Raw genomic sequence first — 21,427 nt, forward strand, 5'->3', positions numbered from 1 at the left:
CGTAAAAATGTCATTTAAATAAAGTCACTGGTTTCAAGTAGCATTTATATAAACATCATGAAGTGAATTTGACTTCAAACGGACAACATATCATTGACATTTACATAATTTTCTAATGCTAAATTTTCATATTACAAATGACATAAATTTGAATTTGGCCATATTTTTAGTTTCTTCAGGCTGATTTCAAGTGTACGTAATATGTATATTTAGATTTTTTGACTTATGAAACCTTTATTTACACTGTAAGAGACGATTCAACTTGTGCCTATCATTTAAGAATAACAGAAACTTTATACGATTTTAGAACGTCGATACTTACAAACATGAGCACTATTGATGATGATTGTTCATTGTTAAAATAACTTTTCGTGAGGCTGCTTGAAAACTTCATCTTCAAACTTTTAGACTTAGTTTTTTGAGCTAATCAATAATTTTCAATTCTTAAGGAAAACGCATGTTGATGGACGATACGATTTCTTAAAGCCAAGTATAAAAATCATGTGTTCCCTGCAAACAATTGCCAATTTATTTCTAATGACCCTTGTTTGAAACGCCTAAGCTCCATTTTACTTCACTATGTACCATTTAGTCATGTTATTTAATATCTTTTCAGTTGGATGGCGAAAACTTTCCACAACAACTGCATTCTTGAAGTGTGTGCTTTTATTTTTGCTAAAATCAGCATCGATCTGGGGAAGGAAGGGCTGATTATTGAGATGTAGTAGATAATCAAGCTCTTTCCCCTCTTCGCAATTTGTTTTAATTTGACGAATTTGAAAAATTCTGCTGACCGTAAGCTTTTTAACAAACCGTAGAACGATGAAACATAATTTTAATTCTGTAAGACTTCACAGATGAATTTCGCACACTAAAACTGAGTTTTTAGATTCATTATCCGTAATCCTCTCATAATATTTTGGAATTTACGAATGATGCCCATACCTTTGTCTTGGTCCTTTCTTGAATCTTGCCCAGGGTTTGTAGAGAGATCCATTACTTATTACGTTGCTTCTTGCCGCCCGAAGCCTACTGGCGCGCTAAGGTTAGCGCATTTTTGGTCTTTCTCCGAATGTTCTCTATAGTAGTTTTTACTTCGAGTAGGTCTTGTAGGAATTGGAACCTGTTGCTTAGAGCTATCTTGAATCTGTTGAGTTTGTCAGTATCTTCAAGGAAGGTTGTATTAAATCTTTGTTATGCTGTTTTTCTAGTTGTCCAGTGCTTCTTTAGCTTTAGTTTCAATTTTATAACAATCAGTTGGTGATCTAAAGCTATGTCAGCCTTCCTCTTTATTCCTATGTCTCCCACTGACCTAAATCTTTCAGTGATGCAAATATGATTAAGAAGAGTTGCATGTAAAATAGTGCTGCACAATTGCCGTCAAGTCATAAACTCTGGGCATGCTGATTTTCCTCCACATGAAAAATACATGGGTTTTTGTCTCACATTATAGAAATCACTTTTTTGTTACGAATTCTAACTGACTATTTCAATATTCTACGTTTCGGAGCAGGTGGATTCATAATGTTCAATACATTCTGTATAAATTGTACGAGCTGCTCGGTTATTTCAAAGTACAGGGTTTAAAGAGGGATTTTCTGTTGCTTAAAAAGTCGTTAGTTAATATGTACCTATAATAGATAAAGTGTTTGTCGAAATCATCTTAATACAAAAATGTTACTTCTGGGATGCAATGAAATAAAGATTTAAGAATACGTCGAGGTGGTAATTACAGGCGCGACTGTGTCTAGGATAGTTATGAAGTTAAAGATTTCATTGCAAAGGCAATAAAAGTCTGAAGACTTCTTAACTTTGATTAGCAAATGCAGTGCGATAATGTTTTTCTTAATATATTGGACATTTTGTTCCGTACCAATAGCACAAGCAAAAAGTTTCACTCATAACTCCTAGCTGTAAAGATAGTTTTACAGCTAAAACATTGTGTTTTGAGTTTTTAGCACTAAAAGATCATTGAAAAAAAGTCTTATGATGTTTGTAATCATTGAATTGACAAGGTGATACTGTTAACTTACATTGTGTAGATGACAAAATTCCACACCTCGAATGACTTGAAATAAAGTGCGTTTTGTGCGCATTTCGTCAATTCCATTAGGGTGTTTTTCTAAGTCATCTAATATAGTATTGTCCACAAATTCAAAAACAAGATATAGACGTTTCTTTCGTCGAAAAACTTCCAAAAGGTTTATCAAGTTATCATGACGAAGTTGCTAAAAATACTATTACGTAAAACGATTTACTTTTAACATTCTTATTTCACGAAGTGCTATCTTTTTAACATGTTTATCATCCTCGCTGTCAATAAATTTTTTAATCGCCACAATCCTTCCAGACTCTTTATTTTTGCACTTGATAACCATTCCATAACTTCCTTCTCCAACTAGCCCTAGATTTTCGTACTTTTCCATTTATATCATATTAGTTAAAATCCAACAGACATAGCGAAATCACCTTTGTACATACGACTTACGAGGCACAGTGACCAAAGCGTTTAAACAACGAATTCAAACGGTTCAAATGGTTGTGGACGGAATAGAAGCTTTCGCTTAACAGGCTTCCGTGTCTAGTAACAGGGGATCACCAAATCCTCCAGGCAGGAACCCGAGTATATTAACAATAAAAGAGGAAAAAGAAATTGGTAAATCATAATATGATGGTGTCCTTGGTCCTTATGAATAGGTCAAGTTGCCTCTTGAAGGACTCCTGGGAAGTCGCTTGGACTAGCTCGGCCGGCAGCGAATTCCAGCATTTGACAACTCCTAATGAGTAGAAGTTATGTCTACATTTCGTTTTGCTATGTTGTGTCTCCAGTTTCTGGGTGTTACCCCTTAGGTTGTTATTCGAACTAAGCTTAAGTAGGTGTTTAAGAGGATGTCCAGAAGTGTTAAGAATACTATAAGCCATCAGAAGGTCACCTTTAAGACGCCTGTACTCTAGTGGGTAAAGGTCAAGTGAATGGAGGCGCTCTTCGTAAAGTTTAAATTTGAGTCCTCGAACTGATTTCGTGGCTCGCCGTTGGATACGCTCCAGGGTGTCCATATCCTTTTGGAGTGAGGGGGGAGATACTATGTTTCCGTACTTCAAATGGGGACGGACGAAACTATTGAAGGTTGTATGGAAAGTTCGTCCGTCAAACTGTCCGAAAATGCGCTTCAACTTTACCAGTGCAATGTTTGCCTGGAAGGCATTTTTGTCACAGTTAGCGTAAGACTTTAAATTATGGGGCACCAGGACTCCTAAATCTTTTTCGACTTGGGATACTACTAGAGAGGAGTTTCCTAACTTGTAACTGTAGTCTGTGACATGTCGCAGATGGACTACTTTACACTTTGAAGTGTCAAAGGTAAGTCCGTTATCGTCTGTCCAACTTGGATGTCGAGTCCTCCTGAAGTGCCTGTATATCGTCTTGACCGCGTACCTCTCTCCAAAGTTTCACATCATCGGCAAAAAGCAATAAATCTGACGTTACCTGTTGAGGAAGATCATTTATGTAGATCAAGAATAGAAGAGGTCCTAGTATTGACCCCAATAGGACATCCCATGGCCTGAGATAAAGTGAAGTTAACCCTGACCTTAAATTGTCGATTTTTCAGATATGAAGTAAGCCAATCGATTAGAGGTGATCTGATACCCAATCGTTTGAGCTTATTGATAAGTCATATATGGTTAACCTTATCAAAAGCTTTCGAGAATTCTAGGTAGATGATATCAGCCTTCCACTTGTGATGGAGGATGCTTGTCCATCTGTCCACCGCAGTCAGCAGGTTGGTTATACAAGAGTAGCCCTTCCTCAAACCATGCTGTTGGAGTGAGAAGAAATTTAAGGACAGTAAATAGTCATTTATACCATCGCATATCAGGGACTCTATGATATTTGAGGGTATGGAGAGAAGAGCCACCGGTCGGTAACTTGAAGGTTCGCTGCGTCGATCTCCTTTGAAAATTGGTGTGATGTGAGCCAGCTTCCAACTTTCCGGTAGTTTGCTTCGGCTTAGCGAGTGTGAGGACATCGCGCTAAGCGGCGTTGCCAGGATTGAGGCTTCTTCCCTCAGTATGGCAGAATGGACCATATCTGGGCCAGGAGAAGTGTCTATTCTTAAGTGCTGCAGTTTCTGGAACACGAAGTCAGAGCTCAGGTTCATTTAGGAAAGACCTTAGGAGTTGCAGATGAAGCTTTCATCAGTATAGTCGATGTGGGTTGGTTGAAATGTCCGAGAGTATTGTTCGGTCAAAAGTTTAGTGGCGTCGCCGTCGTCGTTGGTCGGGCCATTAAGACCTAGCAGTTGGGAAACTCCAGTTTCGGCTTGACGAAAAGAGGCTGTATAACAGAATGAGCTTTTCGGATTAGATGCAAATTTGTCCATAAGCTTTGTCTGGTACTGAAGCCTATCTTCTCCTATAGCCTTCGTGTATATGTTCCTTATATGTTTGTATTGCCTGTACGCTCCGTTGTTGTCAGTACGTTTGTATTCCACCCAACAGTGCCTTTTGCGGCTTAGCCCACGAAGGGTACGACTCTTGATTATTGTAGGTGGCTTGCAGCTTTTGGGAACCGTTTGAGGAACTGAATGGTTTGTAGCACATAAGAGCGTATGCAGTAAGAAGTCTCAATGACCGTCCACATCGATTTGAGGGTGAATATCCCAAACCACCTGTTGCATATAGTCGTGTAGAGCTGGCCCATTCAAACGTTTAAAATTTTAACGCAAGTTATTGGTGGGATACCTTAGCTTAGTTTTGCTGACAAAACTGAAGGCTATGACTGCATGATCGCTTTTTCTCAGCGGAGCCAGGATTGAGAGGTTGTCGACTAGGAATTCTTCGTTTGTGAATACACAGTCTAAGTGCGATGGTGTCTGACTGTTTCTCCAAGGAGTTGCCGACCTCAAGTTTTCGTATTATCCCGAGAGAGATCGAGGGAGATTAAAGTCCCCTAGAAACAGGATGTGTGTGAAACCTAGACGAGTAGTGCGGGATAGTCCTTCCAGCATACGACTATGATACTCGATGTCGGCAGCTGGCTTCCTGTAAATGACTCCGACTAGACACCTCGAAGTACCAGACAATCTAACAGAGCATCATATGGATTCCTCAAGATTGTTAAACTCGAGGTTATGAACTTGGTACACATCCAAGCAAGAACGTATGTATACGGCTACTCCGCCCCCAATTCCTGATTTTCTGTCGTTGCGAAACAAGAACATCCCAGGTAACGCCAACTCTTGGCCCGAGAACAGAGAAAATATCCAGGTTTCAGATATTCCTATCATTGCTACCATTGCTAAGTTCACGTAATTTATTCAATTCTTTTAGTAGACTAGCGGCGTTCATATATAAGCAGTTTATGCCTTCAATTTGGAACGCGTGAGCTTCGTCCTGTTTATCTGTATGAGGCTTTTAAACAAACTGTACTGCACCTCCGGATATTTGAATGAGTATTATCAGCTAGTATAAACTTTTACATTCTACACGGAGCAGAAATGTAATGTTACGTGAAACAGGTCGTCATTTTCAGAAACTTAAATCACTTATATGTTAAATAATTCGCTTAGTTTTCCTTATCCAGGTTTGACTTAAGTCAAGCTAAGAAGAACTGGGGTTCTAGACCCGGCTAATGAAGAGAAATTTTCCATCCTTCCACGGGGCGACTGTAACTCTCGAAGCATTTTGTGCCAACAGACTCCAGTTGCCGACTGGAATCCATATGCATCGCGATAGGACACATTATGTCAGGATCATGCAAAAAAACAAATTGCAGGTTACCATTCCAATTCTAGATCATAAAAAAACGAGGAAAGAACAGGAGCTACTAACTTGGAAAACCCTGTCTAGGTAGGTTACCTGCTCATTCATATAAGAATCATACGGATGAAAAGGGTGGGGAATCTTACGTGCTTCAAATTGAAAGCATAGACTTTTTATCCATGAACGCCGCGAGTTTGTCGAATAAAATGGATGAGTAGCGTGAACTCAGTAGTGCTAATAACACTCATCTGATAGTAATATCTGAAACATGGATATCTTTCCAGATAGGAGCTAGCAATGCCCGGCATGTCTTTGTTTCACAACGACAGAAAAACAGGAATGGGGAGGCGGTATAGCCTTATACCTACGATCTTGCTTGTAATTACATCAAGTGTACAACCAAGAGTTTATCAATCTTGATGAATCCGTATGGTGTTCTGTAAGACTGTAAACCAACTCAATGCGTTTAGTTGGTGTTATCTAAAGGAAGCCCATCGCTGACATGGAGTAAGACAATCGTATGCCAGAAGGATTATCCCGCTCTACTCGTTTCCGATTCACACATATCGTGATTCTCGTAGATTTCAACCTTCCTAAAGTCCATTTCGCTGAACATACGTAAATCGGAGGTGAAAACTACTGGAGCTCGCTTCTTAAACCTCATTAAAGCTCAGGGATTATTTGAAAAGATAAAACAGAATTCACTATCAGATAAAGCTTATGGATAAATTTGCCCCCAATCCGAAAAGCTTATTCCGTTATGCAGCCTCTCTTCGTCAAGCCAAAACTGGAGTTTCCCAACTGCTAGGTCCCAACGGTCCGCCCAACAACGACGGTGACGTTGCTAACCCTCTGGCAGGACAATAATCTCGTAAATTTCGACTGACCTATACTAACTACATTGATGAGAAATTCACATGCAACTCCACGGGACTTTCAAAAGTGAATTTGAGCGCTGACTCGATGTACCGGAAACTTCAGCACCTGAAAAAAGAAACCTTCTGGTCCGGATATAGTCGATTTTGATATACTAAGGGAAGCAGCTTCAGCCTTGGCAACGCTGCTTAGCATGCTGTTCCCACACTCGCTAAGCCGACGCAAACTACTGGAAATTCGGAAGCTGGCCCACATCACACCAATTTTCAGAGGAGGTCGGCGCAGCGAACCTTCAAGTTACCGACCGGTGGCTTTTGTCTCTATACCTTCAAAAATTATGGAGTCCCTGATATGCGTTGGTATGCACGACTATTTATTGTCTTTTAACTTCTTGTCACCCCAACAGCGTGTTTTCAGGAAGTAATTCTTCTATAACCAACCTGCTGACCGCAGTGGACAGACGGACAACCATTTTGATCGCAAGAGGGCGGTTGATGTCATTTACTTTGAATTCGCGAAAGCTTTTGATAGGATCAACCATATATGTCTTATCAATAAGCTAAAACTATTGGGTGTCAAATCACCTTCAATTGATTGCCTCATTTCATATCTAAAAAATTGACATTTTAAGGTCAGGGTTAAATTCACTTTATCTCTGGCTATGTAATGTCCTAGTGGGACCCCCAGGGCTCAGTACTAAGACGTCCTCTGTTCTTGAGTTATATAAACCATCTTACACAACAAGTGCCATCTGACTTATTGCTCTCCACTGATGATGTGAAGGCTTTCAAGAGGATTGTTCAACCATGAGGGTGGACTAGCACTTGAGGAGGATCTGACTCGACTTCAAGGCTGGGCAGACGATGACGGTTTCAACTTTAACACTTCGTGGTGTAAAGTAGTCTATCTGAGGCATGTTGGAGACTACAACTAAAACTTAGATAACTCCCCCCTAGAGATATTACCGGTTGAAGATGATCTAGAAGTGTTGGTACCTTACGATCTGAAGTCTTACACTAACTGCAACAAAGTGCCTTCCGAGCAAACCTTGCAGTGGTAACGTTGAAGCGATTTTCGGCCAGTTAGACGGAAAAACTTTCCACCTAATATTCAAAAGTTTTATTCGACCCAATTTACAGTACGGAACCATAGTATTTACTTCCTCACTCCAAAAGGATAAGGACACTCTTTAACATACCCAACAGCGAGACACGAAATCAGTTTGGGACTCATGTTCAAGTCTTATGAAGAGTACCTCCAATCGCTGAACCTCTGCCCATTAGAAGACAGGCGTCTAAGAGGTGACTTCCTAAAGACTTACGGGATATTTAACACTTCTGAACATCCATAATGTTTCTAAGTATTTGAATTATCGTATGAACTGGGAATCCCAGAATTAACGTAATCGAATCAAGAACTACTACACAAGCACAAACGAATGTATTGTATTTGGAGATCGAAATCGAGCAATCAACAAGTACAAAGGTATCATTAGTTCGTTCAAACACCACAACGTCCTCTTAAACCCCCCATCCAAGCTTAGTCCCAACACACGCCTTAGAGGTAGCACCCAGGTACCGGAGACACAACATAGCAAAACGGACTGTAGATGCAACTTCTTCTCCTCAAGAGAGGCCAAATGTTGAAACTCGCTCCTGGACGAGCTAGTCCAAGCGACTTCAAATGAGTCGTTTAAGAAAAAACTTGACATATACTTAAAGACTAAAGACAGTATCTTACTGATTTATCAACTTTTTTTCCTTTCCCGCCTTTATCATTAATATATGTAGGTTCTTGCCTGGAGGTATATGTGATCCACTGCTACTAGATACGGATTGCCCGTCAAGCTGAAGCTTCTTCTATTCCGTCCAGCACCATTTGAACCATTTGAAGGCCACCTTTGTTTTGGCGCGAACGTCTGGAATGGAACAATGCAAGGTAGAACGTAGTCTCCATTTGGCACGTCGTCAGCAGTGTGCGTGTTTAATTCAGGAAATTGGGTCAAGGTTGCAAACGTAAGTTTTTACTGAAGTAGTGTGTATCCCTGTCTGCTTCATACAGAACACAGGTGGTCATAAATGCAGGCATATATTACATGCACTACTTCTACGAAGTTTTCTCTCCAGAAACTATCAAACCGATTTTAGTCGCAATAGCTGCCTTTTATTGTGCATGCAAGACAGAGGAATTTTCTAGGAAACTATCTTTCTTGATCAAGGCTGCGTATGATATTTTGAAGAGACCGGCACCTGATGAGGGGTCAGATGCATTCAAGAGACTCGTTCAGAATGTTCATGCTTTAGAGGCTACTATTCTTATGGTCATTGGGTTTCACACTCTTGAAGTCAAACAACCACATGTGCTACTCATTAAGGCTATTCGCGCAAATAAATTCCCGAAGGAAATAGCTCATACGAGCTACTATGTCTGTACTAATATACTGCATCTCACCACTTTAGTATTACGACATTCTGCAGAAGCGATTGCTGCTGCTAGTCTTTACATTGCGGCGAAGTGGAATGGAACAGACATCCAGTCGTCAAACGGGGATTGGTTCCATATTTTTTCCCCGATGCTGACTTTTGAGGAAATCTCTAAAATAACAGACGAATTCACCCTTACTTTCCAAGAATGCGATTTAAAAATCAGAGAGCAACTCCGCTGTTCGCTTCGAGTAAGTCATTTTACTTCAGATATAGTATCTAGTCCCGAAAGTTACAAAGAGAACGAAGAGATGATCCTGTCAATAATCCTCCTCGAACTCAAGAGCCTCAGAGGAGACCAGTTCCTGATTCTCAGCAGAAGGCTGATTCTTGGAAAGTAAGTCCTAAATAATACTTCTACGGATGTTTCAATGAGTAATCTAATTTGTTCAGTCGTTTTTGAAGCTCCTGTTTACGGAAAATGGTATCATAGTATTGCATTCAGATTGGGTGACCAGTGGTATTTGTTTGTTGCAGCCCAAGCGTATCTATCTTCGGATTGTATCATCAAAAAGATAAGTTATCAAGGTGACCATTTTCCAACTGGAAACCCGTTTGTGAGTGCTGATAAAATTGATGGACATCACCGTCATAAAAACTGAGTTTTAGCGAATACTATCTCCATTGTCGCGTTTATTACCAAACAGATATCAGTATCATTTTATGACTAGAGATGGTGTAGCTGGTTATAAATCCGCTTGATATTTCTGACAATAGTTCTGATATAATATTTTGTCACGATAAAATGTTCTGGTACCAACGTCTCTTGGAACTTGAACAGAGCCAATATATCTTTCGAAAAGCGTTTATTTATTTATTTGAATATATAAATATTGGCACAATGGGGCACTGAATACATATGGGCCATACAAGTCACTTCATTTGTGTATGGGCTGTGATACTGACCGGGTGCTTAGAGCGAAGCAAATGGTTTTCTTAGAGGGCCATGCCCGGAGCATTCGATCTTAAGGTCTGGTTCACAAGGCAGTGGAGCAGCGTCAGAAGATGCGGTCACATGGCAGCCAGTGACCAACAATAAGTTCATACTCCATTTGTTCCTTCAGGATCCCGGAGCCCATGTGCACGATTGGTTTGGAATCACGGCTTTCAAACCGCCCTGTTGAAGCGTCGGACATTCGCTTTCCATCCTCTCAATTTCGTAAACAACACCCTCATCGCGAGAAGGCAATGAGCAGGAATTTCCTGACAGTGGCCATGTGAGAGCATTTCAAGAGGGAGAGAGATCTCTCCACCCTCGGCTGCATTTCGGGTGAAAAACGTTAAAGCTAAAAGGTTCCGTTGAGGGATCATGTGGCGAATTCTTATTCACGACTTTATTTATAACATAGAATTTCTGTTACAACTATTTTAAATGAATGTAGTACATAGATAAAGTCAGTACTGTGCAACTGTGAGAGAGGGAATGGTGATTTCATCTTTAATATGATCCATAATAATATTTGGCAAAAAGTTAATTCACTTGAAGAGAGCAGCTAAAACGGTGTTTTTTTCGATAAGGGGTTCATTTTACTTTTAGAATGTTATAAAGGCTCCATCAGGATCACTTTTCTCAGCCCATGCCCAATCACGTCTCAAACCAATCAGTTGCATGGTCGTTAGTATTCCACTCAGAAGTTCTTGGCTAACCGAAGGAAATAAGCTCTATACATCTATCTTTTATACCACTACGTATTGTTAAGAGCCGACATGCTCCACTTTTCCTACCTAGGTTGAGTAAAAAAAACTCAATGTGGAATTCACTAGGTTAACATTTGTAAAACATACGCAAGCCATCTAGTATTCTAAATACTTATGCCTATCGAGTTATTATTAACGGATATGAATACTGCTAAACGTTGGCATTATTTACACATTGTTGTATGCAACCTTTCGTGGACGGTGATAATCGAACACAATTCCTGCACATCCTCAGCTTAGAAAGGAAAGATTTCGTGACATTTCCAATAAGTAGCCTTGGTAATGCTACTTCTACAAACAAAGATCGTCAGACAGTCTTGAAATCGTGGTATTGTAGAATTGAGTTTAAAGTTTTAACGTTAAAACAGCATCCCTACATTGTGGTTACTGGTTTGATGCGATTATTCAGGATCACCCATATATTAGGTTGTATCTTAGAGAGGTATTCCAACTTGCCTGCCTAATGACCATCTGTTTTTCAAGTTCCTACCATCTCAGCTGATGATTTAGGCTTTGACGTTTTCAACCAGTAGTTAACATGTTTAAACCTCACTTTATGTGCTTCGCTTTATTCATCCGGTTAGTATCGCTATTGCTCATTCAAACCAGCCTGAAATCGGGTACATGAATATGAACAGTTTAGTTATTTAACAATCATACGACAAAAATGTACGCATATTATTGGTCCATAAATGGATCCCAAAAGTTACCATTCTTTATTCTTATCAGGACGTAACAAAATTAACGTTGTCAATCTGGGATAAAGCAAAAACAAGTCATAAAATGATCATATGTAACCGACCTCAAGTTTTGTGGTCACTTTCTCAGGTTAACAAGTGCTGTATTTACTAACTTGGTTTATTTTTCTCAATCCGCCAGAGAGATGTGTCCTTGGCTGTTTGGGCAGCCGGCAAAATACACTCCTTACAGTTCTCATGCTAATCTTGTTCGTCATCGAAGGTCTTCTTTTTGTTATATTTCTATTTATACTATTAATTCACTCCAACCTAGTTTTTTTTCGCCGCGTGTCCAATCGGGCTAATGATTCACGTTTACTAATCGCTATCCCTAATTTCACTAAACCGCTCGATGATGTGTTTAACCTTTCCGTTTCGACTCTGACAAATAGGATAATAGGCTCATTTTATTGTGGTATATCTGTAACTGGTGTACAAGATCTCAGTGTGATTATCCACTTATCTTCATACACCCCGTGTACGAAATAGGTACGGTGCATCTTTAGAGTCGTTAGTGACTCGTGGTTTTTCAAGTGTAGGTAGATCGTTGGATTCGAGAACAGGACATACACTCCTTGACTGCATAATTGTTGACAATCGCTTGTGCCTTATCAGATTAAACAGGACAGTACAAACACAAAAAGGGGGTATAGCAATTGTGTCCAAACTATTGGTTTCCGTCATAGTTCGTAGGTTGTTCAAGATCCAGGAACGATTGACTCGCAAGTAGCAGATTGATTTTCGTCCTAGTCGAGAGTGTTTTTATCATATCTTCACCCTTCGCCAAATGTTAGAACACTGTCGTACTTATATCAGACCAACAATCGTAGTGTTTCTTGAATTCGGGGGCGCCTTCGATTCGTTGAATAGAACTGTTCTCTGATATCATCTACTGAAGAAGGGTGTGTTCGAGGAGTTTATCAACGTCTTGAGAGCTCTATGTGCAAACTCTTCCATTGTTTCATTCAAGCTGTGAGGTTGGGTTGCTCAATCTCATCATTTTCTACAGTTTCGCCATCTATGACTTTCTAGAAACAGCTCTGATGGATTTTGGTAATCGTGGTGTGGATCTGCTGCCTGAAATGTTTTTCGGAGTATGCGGATGATATTCTCTCACTGTGCGACGATATCCAAGCCATGCAATCCGCACTTGATCAGTCTGCCTAGGTATTTCCTACAACTAAATTACTCCCATTATTATTATTTCACTTGTGCTCTTTTTCTATCATATTCACTTTCTTTTTTCTATCTCTTCACAACCTCATTATTATTGTGTAGCCCATGTATGTTATGGTGTCTCCTAGCACCAATCTTTATGTGCTCATAAAAATAAAAGTGAAAAATAAACACTGTAAAAGTCATTAAGATGTTCACTTTTCAAGTAAGTGGTAAAATCGCTCAAGGATAAATCTTTCCCGGTACTCGTACTTGGAAGCTCTCCAGAAAAATAAAGTAAACGATGAAAAAGATATATAAAAGGATACTAATCAATATAGACCAAATAGCACGGCAAATCATTATATCCATATTTTATTGGAAGGTATTTTAGAATAGGATAAAATGAATATCCAAAAGTACTACCTTGATCAGTATTGAACCATTTTATCAAATCTCAAATTTCTTTTAAAATAGTTCCAGGGTGCCTTAGCTGACTCATAACTACTTATTTATGAAATTGTGTATTTTCCTAGAATATATTAAAGTACTTCTTAAACAGAAAAGCATAAAAATAACTTTATTTCAGTTGAAACTGCGCCAAAAGTTCCAGTTAACCATTTCAGTAACAAGTAAAATCCAATACGTAAAATCATTTAGAGACTGGCAGATATTTCAGTGAATTGCTACTTATAATGATTTCCAATGGCTGCCTATTTTACTTTGCTCTTTTTAACGTAGACAGAGAAAAGACCATACGGTTCGACAAATCCTAGTGCAGCTCAAGTCCCATCTCAACATCCAAATCATCATGCTCGAAGTCATGCTGGTGGCTCCCAGAATACACAGATGAATCATCCGTATCATGGACACAATCGGGCCCCACAATCACATGTTTATGGGAACGAACATTTCAATAGATCTCATTCCAACCGTCCTCCAGGTCCTGGGAATAATGAACCAGATCCTAAGCGTCAGAGATTTGATCGCCCATACCCAAATCAGTGTCAACGATCACCACAACCCCACTTGCCTGGTGGACATCATCCCGACGGAACAGTACGTGTAAGTCGTGTGTATGTATGTCAGTCGTGATAATTTGACTTCTATCACCTTACTGGGAAGGTAATGGGATTTTAAATAGTGTTTAAGTTTGAAGCTTTTGGTATACTATTTTGATGAATATGAAGTAATAACTATGTGTGATAACAAAATTGTCATTGGTTCGTTCCCTCTTTTAATACGTTATTTTTTGACGTTTTCCATGACCATCCTTATACTGTATATATACTTTTGAGTTGTGTGTCTGTTCGTTCGTGCTTTCGACTGCTTGTAGAATATACTTTTCTCTCGGCCGAATCTGGTCTTCTCTCTAGTTATCAGGGCTGGGGCGCAGTGAATAGTTTAGCTAGTTTTTTCGTTGTCTTTCTGAATCTTTGTTCCGTTCGCCGATTTCAGCTGATTTCGTAATCTCTTCAAACATAGCAAAGAAAAGTACCTCTTTATTTTCTCCAACTCATTCGTGGTTAATGGTCTGCAAAGCATTTTTGGGATCCAAACGTCCACTGGATATTGTGACGTTAACTTGAATACACAACTCAACACTTAGTAGTTATCAGTAAGTCATTTAAGGCATATCCGAATATGTGTATAAGTCATTTCAAGGGATTCTATTATTCCATCTAGGATTTTTGATGATCAGTACGTACAATTACAAAACACAAATAGTGTGTATTTCCACTTCATCTTATTAAGTTTCTGTTCATAAACCGTAAATTATTTTAATCTTAAAACTAAGTACTCTTTGAAAGGTTCTGATATGCTGGTAACATAGAAAGCCTCATAAATTCTATACTAAGCAGGAGCGGGAATATGAAATGGAATATATGATAGTCAAAAGCTGTCTCTTTTAAGTGAAAAACCAGTGGTAAACATCTTATGGAAATTAGATAATCTAATTCATTCTATCAACTTATTGATACATCATGGATGAGTGTTAAAATAAGAAGCCATACTTTTCTGTTGGTTTCATTTTAGTCGACGGTAGACGTGTTTGTTTGGATGTGTGGTTGCTCATTTACTAAAATATTCTCAATTTTTTCCAAATGTGTAGTGGTGCAGTCTGATTAAATAAATAAAGTTTTATTTGCTGTGTTATAATCGGGTGCTAAAAAAACAGATTTATTAAAAATTCTGGTGTTCATTTTACAAATTATTTTTACTTACATTTTCATATTACCATTATTCAGAATAAGAAATAACTACGAAAAAAACATGTATAACATAAGTGGCGGTCATATAATCAACACATACTATAGTTATGGTTATAACTAGTAGTCTATAAACGTTTTATTGCATGAAGTAATGTCTCGATGTTTCTCTTACTCTTCATAAACTCAATTCCATTTAAAATTTATAAAAGAGCTTACTTCAAATTTATGATAGTCAAGATAAGAGTAATGCTTAAACTAATAGTGTAATAATGATGGATAGTGGCTAGCAGACTGATCAATTGCAGTCTTAAGTCTCAATGGGAAGATACAAGCCAAAACAATACCAAGTGAATTTAAATTCACCCCATTGGACAAGCAAGTGGCTATCAGGACTCAGTAGCTGAGTGGATAACGTGATGGCGTTTGAGGTGAATGTTACTGGGTTCGAGTCCCCGAGTGAACATCAACTCTGAGATGCAGGTACATCCAGCTGACGAGTCCCAAGTAGGATGAAACGCGCGTCTTGGATTCCACTGCTAGTCACTATCCATCATTGGTTAAAAAAACTTGTGAATTAAGGCAATATCGAGGCATACACACAGTATGCACATATGCCAATAACAGACTGATCAATTGCAGTCTTAAATCTCAATGGGAAGATACAAGCCAAAACAATAATAAGTGAATGTACTAGTGTAATATTCTACAATGTTATATTAACATTTTACGAACTCATTATTTATACTCAATGTACAATTTTTTTCAAAAGTATTTTAAAGTAAAAAGATTAAACCAATAAAATATTTTTGTGTTCGATAATAAATAACACAAGTTCTTGCTATTACGAAATAATCTTTTTTTATTGATTTCATGAGATCTGGGGTTAACCTTTAATAGTTTAAGTAACAATTAAGTCATTATTTTTTCTCTAAACATATTCCATGATTATTTTTCTTTCAAAGAATATGTCACTTTATTTACAATGTAATCAAATAGAGAATAAGACGCTAGTAATCGGCTTATGAATTAGAACCAAAAATCTCTATCTTTATGACTTAAGTATATTCACAATTAGAATTGTAATCAAATGAATTTATATGACAAACATGAAAAAAGTTTTTTATCTGGTGAAAAAGTATAATAATAAAATCTTAAACCTTGAGTTTATGTGGATTTGAACTCATTAGAACGTATCTACTACTGAAGGAAGTGAGTATTCAAATTCGTGTTAACAACTGTCACTTTTTTAAAAATTAAAGTTACTCAAGAATAGCTAAAACCAATCAGTAGTTAATATGTTTAATTGGCACTATGCAACGCAGGTGATGTTATCTGGGGAGTGCGTTTCAAGTTTGGAATCATGGAGTTAAAAGTCGACTTCTAAATCATCCCTCCACTTTTTACTGCTCATATGTTTTGCATTAAATTTATCATATTCGTGAAGAGAATCCCAATTCCGCGTCATCTATTATACTTTTAAAAGCCGCATAGTATTTCCTCATTAATAATTGTTAATATTCAGCTGATATAGATTATGAAGCCAGAGTAAGAAAGGACGAAAAAAAGAAATGTCTTTTCACTGTCACCGTATACGTCCCAATAGATGGTCACCTGGATATAACCGAGGATGAGTTCCTTCACCGACGGGATTACCTTTTGTGATATCTGGGGACTTCAATACGTAGGCCAGATGTTTAAGTACGAGGAAGTTATCCAGGAGGTTGACAAGTGCTTGTTGTTCATAAGTCTAATTTCGGTCATTCACGACGCTGGATACAGTCATTTTCGATATATCAACTTGCTTTTTTCCTTTGTAGCTCAATCCTTTACCCAAAGAGCTCTAATCGCAACTAGCTGCCAATAGTGTAAATATCTGGAAGATTTCTGATCTTCTAGTATCACTCGTCTGTGTTCTATCTGTGATCTAGTACGCTCTGAGTTCATTGAGTGTCCCAATAGTCCAAGTATGGCGGATTTCAGAGTAGCTCATGCTAATCTGCTTCACATTAATGTGATAAAAATATATAGTGTACCTAACGCTGTAGTGTCAGTATCACTTTTCAGAGCTAAGAATGCTTAGTGACCCTGTGTTCGATCGTCTTTGCTTACATAAGATGGCAATACTGAATAGCGGCTAGAGATAATCATGCTCTCGTTTCCTTTAATGTCCCAATAATATTATTTTCATCTTGTTCTTGAATATAAATCTCCACTTTATTGTTGAGTCTTTCTTTTTTTGCTCAGTGGTTTGTTTTCTGTGTGGTGCATTTCTCAATGCTTTGTTTTACCAAGTCATTTTTAATACTCAGTAAATAAATGTCCTGCTCGTATACTCTAAGTATGGTCCATGATCTAGTGTAATAAAACTGTACCTAATGAGTCACACTGATTTGTAACGTATATTACTATGTAATCTTACAAAGTAATCCCATAATTGCCTGAAGTAATTGGGGAGTTTATGGTAAATATGTTTGAAACACTTCTACTTATCAGTCAGTCATAATCAACTAAGAACCTGGTACATGTATCTATCGGTTAAACTTGCCACACCATACAACTGCGAAATGAAATTACTAGAACAAATAGAAGGGTAGTAGAAGTAGTAACAGTGTCAATGGTTGTAGTAAAAACTAGAATTAGGTAATATGATTCGAAACGAAATAGTGAGTTCGCTGAATGAAAGTATAAGTTGATTCTAAATTTTACGATCTAAGGGAAGACAAAGACTGAATACACATATACCAGTGCGGCCCATTTTAAGTTATATAACCCTTCGTCTCCAATTGTTGGTTACAATAATTGCACGAATCTCGATAAGGTAGTCTACAACTACCACCACGGCACATTCTAACTACTAGTGACTTCATTGACTGTTGCCACGTTTCGATTCTATCTTCTCTAGCTTTCTTCCAACCTACTCCTACAATAGCCAATATGAAATGTTTGTAGGTAACGGTCCAGGTTAAATAACAAATATCCGAACCATAGGTGATTCGGACATGTACTACATATTTATGGTAGATGTAGACTATTTGGTTGATGTTCACCTGATGACCCCCAATCAGCGACTGGAGACTTTGGATAATATAGCTCAGGACCGTTCACAACAACGCAGATGCATTCATCTCTTATTTACCTCTCGTTCTTGAATTACAGTATCCCTTCATTCATACCTTCTCTATCTTTCTAAGCCGTATTTTAAAGGTTTGATTTTTCATTGTTACATTGTCTCGATCTCTTTTTTGGTTTTCATTTTATTGTGCTAATCTGGTACGGCAACTTGTTTTAACATATATCTTTGCTGGGTTTTATTTTGATGCTTGTCTGTCCCAACAACCTCAGTTGAGAAAGATTCACAACCTCATCAACTGGTGTGTCGTGTTTGCTTAATAAACTTCGTCTAACCTCAACATTACTTACTTGGTAGTTCCAACGTACTCAAGCCATGCCTCAAACGGATCAGTGATTAAGTCCCAGTAACCCAAGAACATTCTCTTTTTTTGAAAGTCACGTTTCTCATACAGAAGGGACGGAACGAACTTCTAGTCCTTTGGCTAGCAGATAAACACACCGCTTACGTCACAGGTGACCCAGACTGGAGAAAAAACCTATTGAGCTTTTGAATTCGATCCCAATTTTCACGTACAATTAGTTTTAATGACATTTCTTTATATATTTTCACTCGCATTCTACGGGTATATATTCAACACTAAGTTCCTTATAGTTTGCAGCGTCATGATAAAATTAATAATTACATAGAAAGGGAATGAACTAGTCTCAATAAGAGTGAATAATAATAATACAGTCTTCTTAGACACACTCACTATAAGTTTTTTTTTTGATAGATAACTAATGAATTTTAGGTTTTACATTCACTGATTTTTTAACATTAAAATTAAGTAATTAGTTCAGTCAGGTGTTCAAGAAAAGTATGGTCGCAACATACACATATACAATTTATCATTTATGCTCATTATTCTTTGTCTTTGAACTCTGTAAATAAAGTTGTGATTTACAAGATAACTTACTATTTCTACGTCTTGACTAAAAACGGTTGTTCTTGGAATGCATTTTGCACTTCTTATACTAGTAATACACCAATTGAACAGTTTTGATAATCAGAAAATATTCATCACAGTTGTAATGAGAATACTATTTGTAGTAATCACCACTGTGTGTGTTGATCATTCCAGTGCTTCAGTTTATTTAGTTAATAAATATTTCTATTTCAAACTCATTTTCTGTACTAACTTGAGTATTTTCCACACTTATAATAACACTAAGGTTCTAACTTTTGGAATATTTTATTAATAGTATGATGTTCTTACGTGAAGAAAAAAAAACTAATTTCGTTGATATGAGATTATTATTTTAAACTTCATGGCTTCATTTTATTATATCAGTTTGTACATATTAGCATTTATTCATCAAGCGTAAATTACAAACTCACATTTTAAACGGCTTATTTGTTAAAACCCTAAAATTGCGTTACGATTTGGTAACCCACTCTATCTACTGTTTGGACACGTTAACCGTATCTCTAACTCTTAAAAATCAGTCTATCTAAGAGATCACTTAGGTCTTTAACCGGTTACTGTGTTGCATTATTTTTGTATTGTTTCTCATGATATATAGTTTTTTGTTCGCAGTACATTTATCATACTTTTACGAAAGCTTACCTACAAATAAATTTAGGCAAGTCGTATGGAGAGTTCTGTCTCTCATTCTGGAGGTGGCGAACACAAAGTACACTATCCATCTGCCAATCGTATCCATGGAACAGATTACAGGATGGCACAATCCACTGGTTACAATGCTGTTCCGAATAAGGTTTGCAAGATTGATCTTAAAATCTTATTTGTTTTTTGTATTGTGATATGTATTCATAATTTCGCTACACAAGAGCATAGATTCCCTTTTCGTTGCAGCTATTGACAATTCATAAGTATAAAATTACAATGACGAATATGCCTCTACTTTTTAGTAAATAAAGTCTATAAATAAAATCGTGGCATGTTATACGTATGTATTAGTGGAGGTCTTTTGTAATTTAAGTAGGCATTTGATCAGCCTTCACCTGTATATTCTTATTGAGCGTGTATATAATATATATATATATATATATATATATATATATATATATATATATATATATATATATATATATATATATATACGAAGTAATGGTCACTGAGTCTCACTTAATGAAAGCATCATAGCTAAAATGAAGACAAATTTGTATGAACAGTCGTAAGTATATTAAGATGAACATTTTCGATCCGTTTACTTGGCATTATCAGCTTGTAAATATCACCTATATGAACACGTTCATTCATAGATCCAGTATTATAACGAAACCTGATAAACTTAGCACCACAATATCAGTAAGAACAAGATCAAAACAACAATTTATGATAGTTCAGATTTGTTTCTTTACTTTGGATTTCATATTGTTTAGCATTACACTAGATGTATCATAACAACCATATTTTCTTATTGAACTAATCAATAAGTTTTTTATTTATTTAGTAAAACCTTTCGTAGGTAATATGGTCTATTGTTCTTTCTCGTTCAAAGTTCTCGATGTCTGTAACCACAGTTGTGAACGCGTTTTATCTTTTTATTTCTTAAAAGCAACCTTACGGACGAGATGAACATGAAGACTCACGTCTTAACTCAGGGAATCTTCGTTCTGTAAAACCAGCTGGTCATCCACAAGGAAACACACGAGTGAAACCTGATCTAAATGACTATTTTTGAATAGTTACTGGATTAATATAGTTTTACATGGTGTTTTTTTGTCGCATTCCTAAATTTCCGTATACAGATAGCGTTGTACATATGTCAAACTGCTTTTTTCCGTTTAAAACTATACCTACTTGCAGTTTGTTGACTCAAAACTGTCAGTTCCCCTTTCGTATTTGTCTAGTCTTAAGATAAACTGTAAAGTCTTTCTTCTCCCGTTACTGTGTTTATCATTAGTGCATGTTTTTCTTGTTTTCGCGTAAGAATTTTTATATTAATTGCTTTTATACGAATGTTTGGTACTTTTGTCTATTTCTTACTACATTTGTGTAGCTATTATTGTTCAATGTATATTACCAATTTTCTTTATATTGCCATTTATTTTGTAGTACATTGAACGATAAATAATAATTTCCGGTTACTAATAGATTCAAGACTTTGTTTATGTGCGCTGTACATGATGTGTGATATAACCAGTTACTAGTTAGTGTATTGAAGTTCCGGTCACGGATTTCTATATGAGATCTGATTTTTGTATACGCTGTTTAGATACAAATACCACATTATGGCTGTTAACTTTATGAAGTTCAGGTGACTGGTCTACTTCATAACACGGAAAATAAAAACCAATCTTGTGATTCTAGAATCTGATCTTAAAAAACGTCGGCAATAATTCTTCAAGGTGGTTTACCTATGCCGGTAACTGATTCTTCGTTGGTAAATGTACACTACATTACATACAATAGACCAATACCCT

At 37.3% G+C, this 21,427-nt stretch overlaps 2 protein-coding genes across 3 annotated transcripts in view; one reads left to right on the forward strand and one right to left on the reverse strand.

The window, feature by feature from the left end:
• The window catches only part of CDKL3 (Cyclin-dependent kinase-like 3), a 32,162-nt gene extending 29,643 nt beyond the window's left edge, over positions 1-2,519 (reverse strand). Inside the window, exons 1-2 of the mRNA XM_051211719.1 lie at positions 2,259-2,519; positions 2,034-2,228 (exon numbers count right to left, since the gene is read on the reverse strand). Coding sequence (XP_051071812.1) covers positions 2,034-2,228; positions 2,259-2,426 — 363 coding nt within the window. The 5' untranslated portion in view covers positions 2,427-2,519. The remainder of the gene's footprint in view (positions 1-2,033; positions 2,229-2,258) is intronic.
• Positions 2,520-8,535: 6,016 nt separating this feature from the next.
• On the forward strand, positions 8,536-21,099 carry CCNT2_1 (Cyclin-T2). 2 transcript variants are annotated; one of them, XM_051218782.1, is made up of 6 exons: positions 8,536-8,654; positions 8,701-9,313; positions 9,346-9,459; positions 13,454-13,777; positions 19,621-19,755; positions 20,560-21,099. In XM_051218782.1, exons 1-6 carry the CDS (start codon positions 8,563-8,565, stop codon positions 20,683-20,685), a joined length of 1,404 nt encoding a protein of 467 aa, XP_051071813.1. In that variant the 5' UTR covers positions 8,536-8,562; the 3' UTR covers positions 20,686-21,099. The 2 variants fall into 2 exon arrangements, with proteins under 2 accessions (XP_051071813.1, XP_051071814.1); XM_051218783.1 differs by having other exon boundaries at positions 9,355-9,459.
• Positions 21,100-21,427: the final 328 nt, after the last annotated feature.

Source organism: Schistosoma haematobium, chromosome ZW, assembly GCF_000699445.3.
Source record: "Schistosoma haematobium chromosome ZW, whole genome shotgun sequence".
Classification (NCBI taxonomy): Eukaryota; Metazoa; Platyhelminthes; class Trematoda; order Strigeidida; family Schistosomatidae; genus Schistosoma; species Schistosoma haematobium.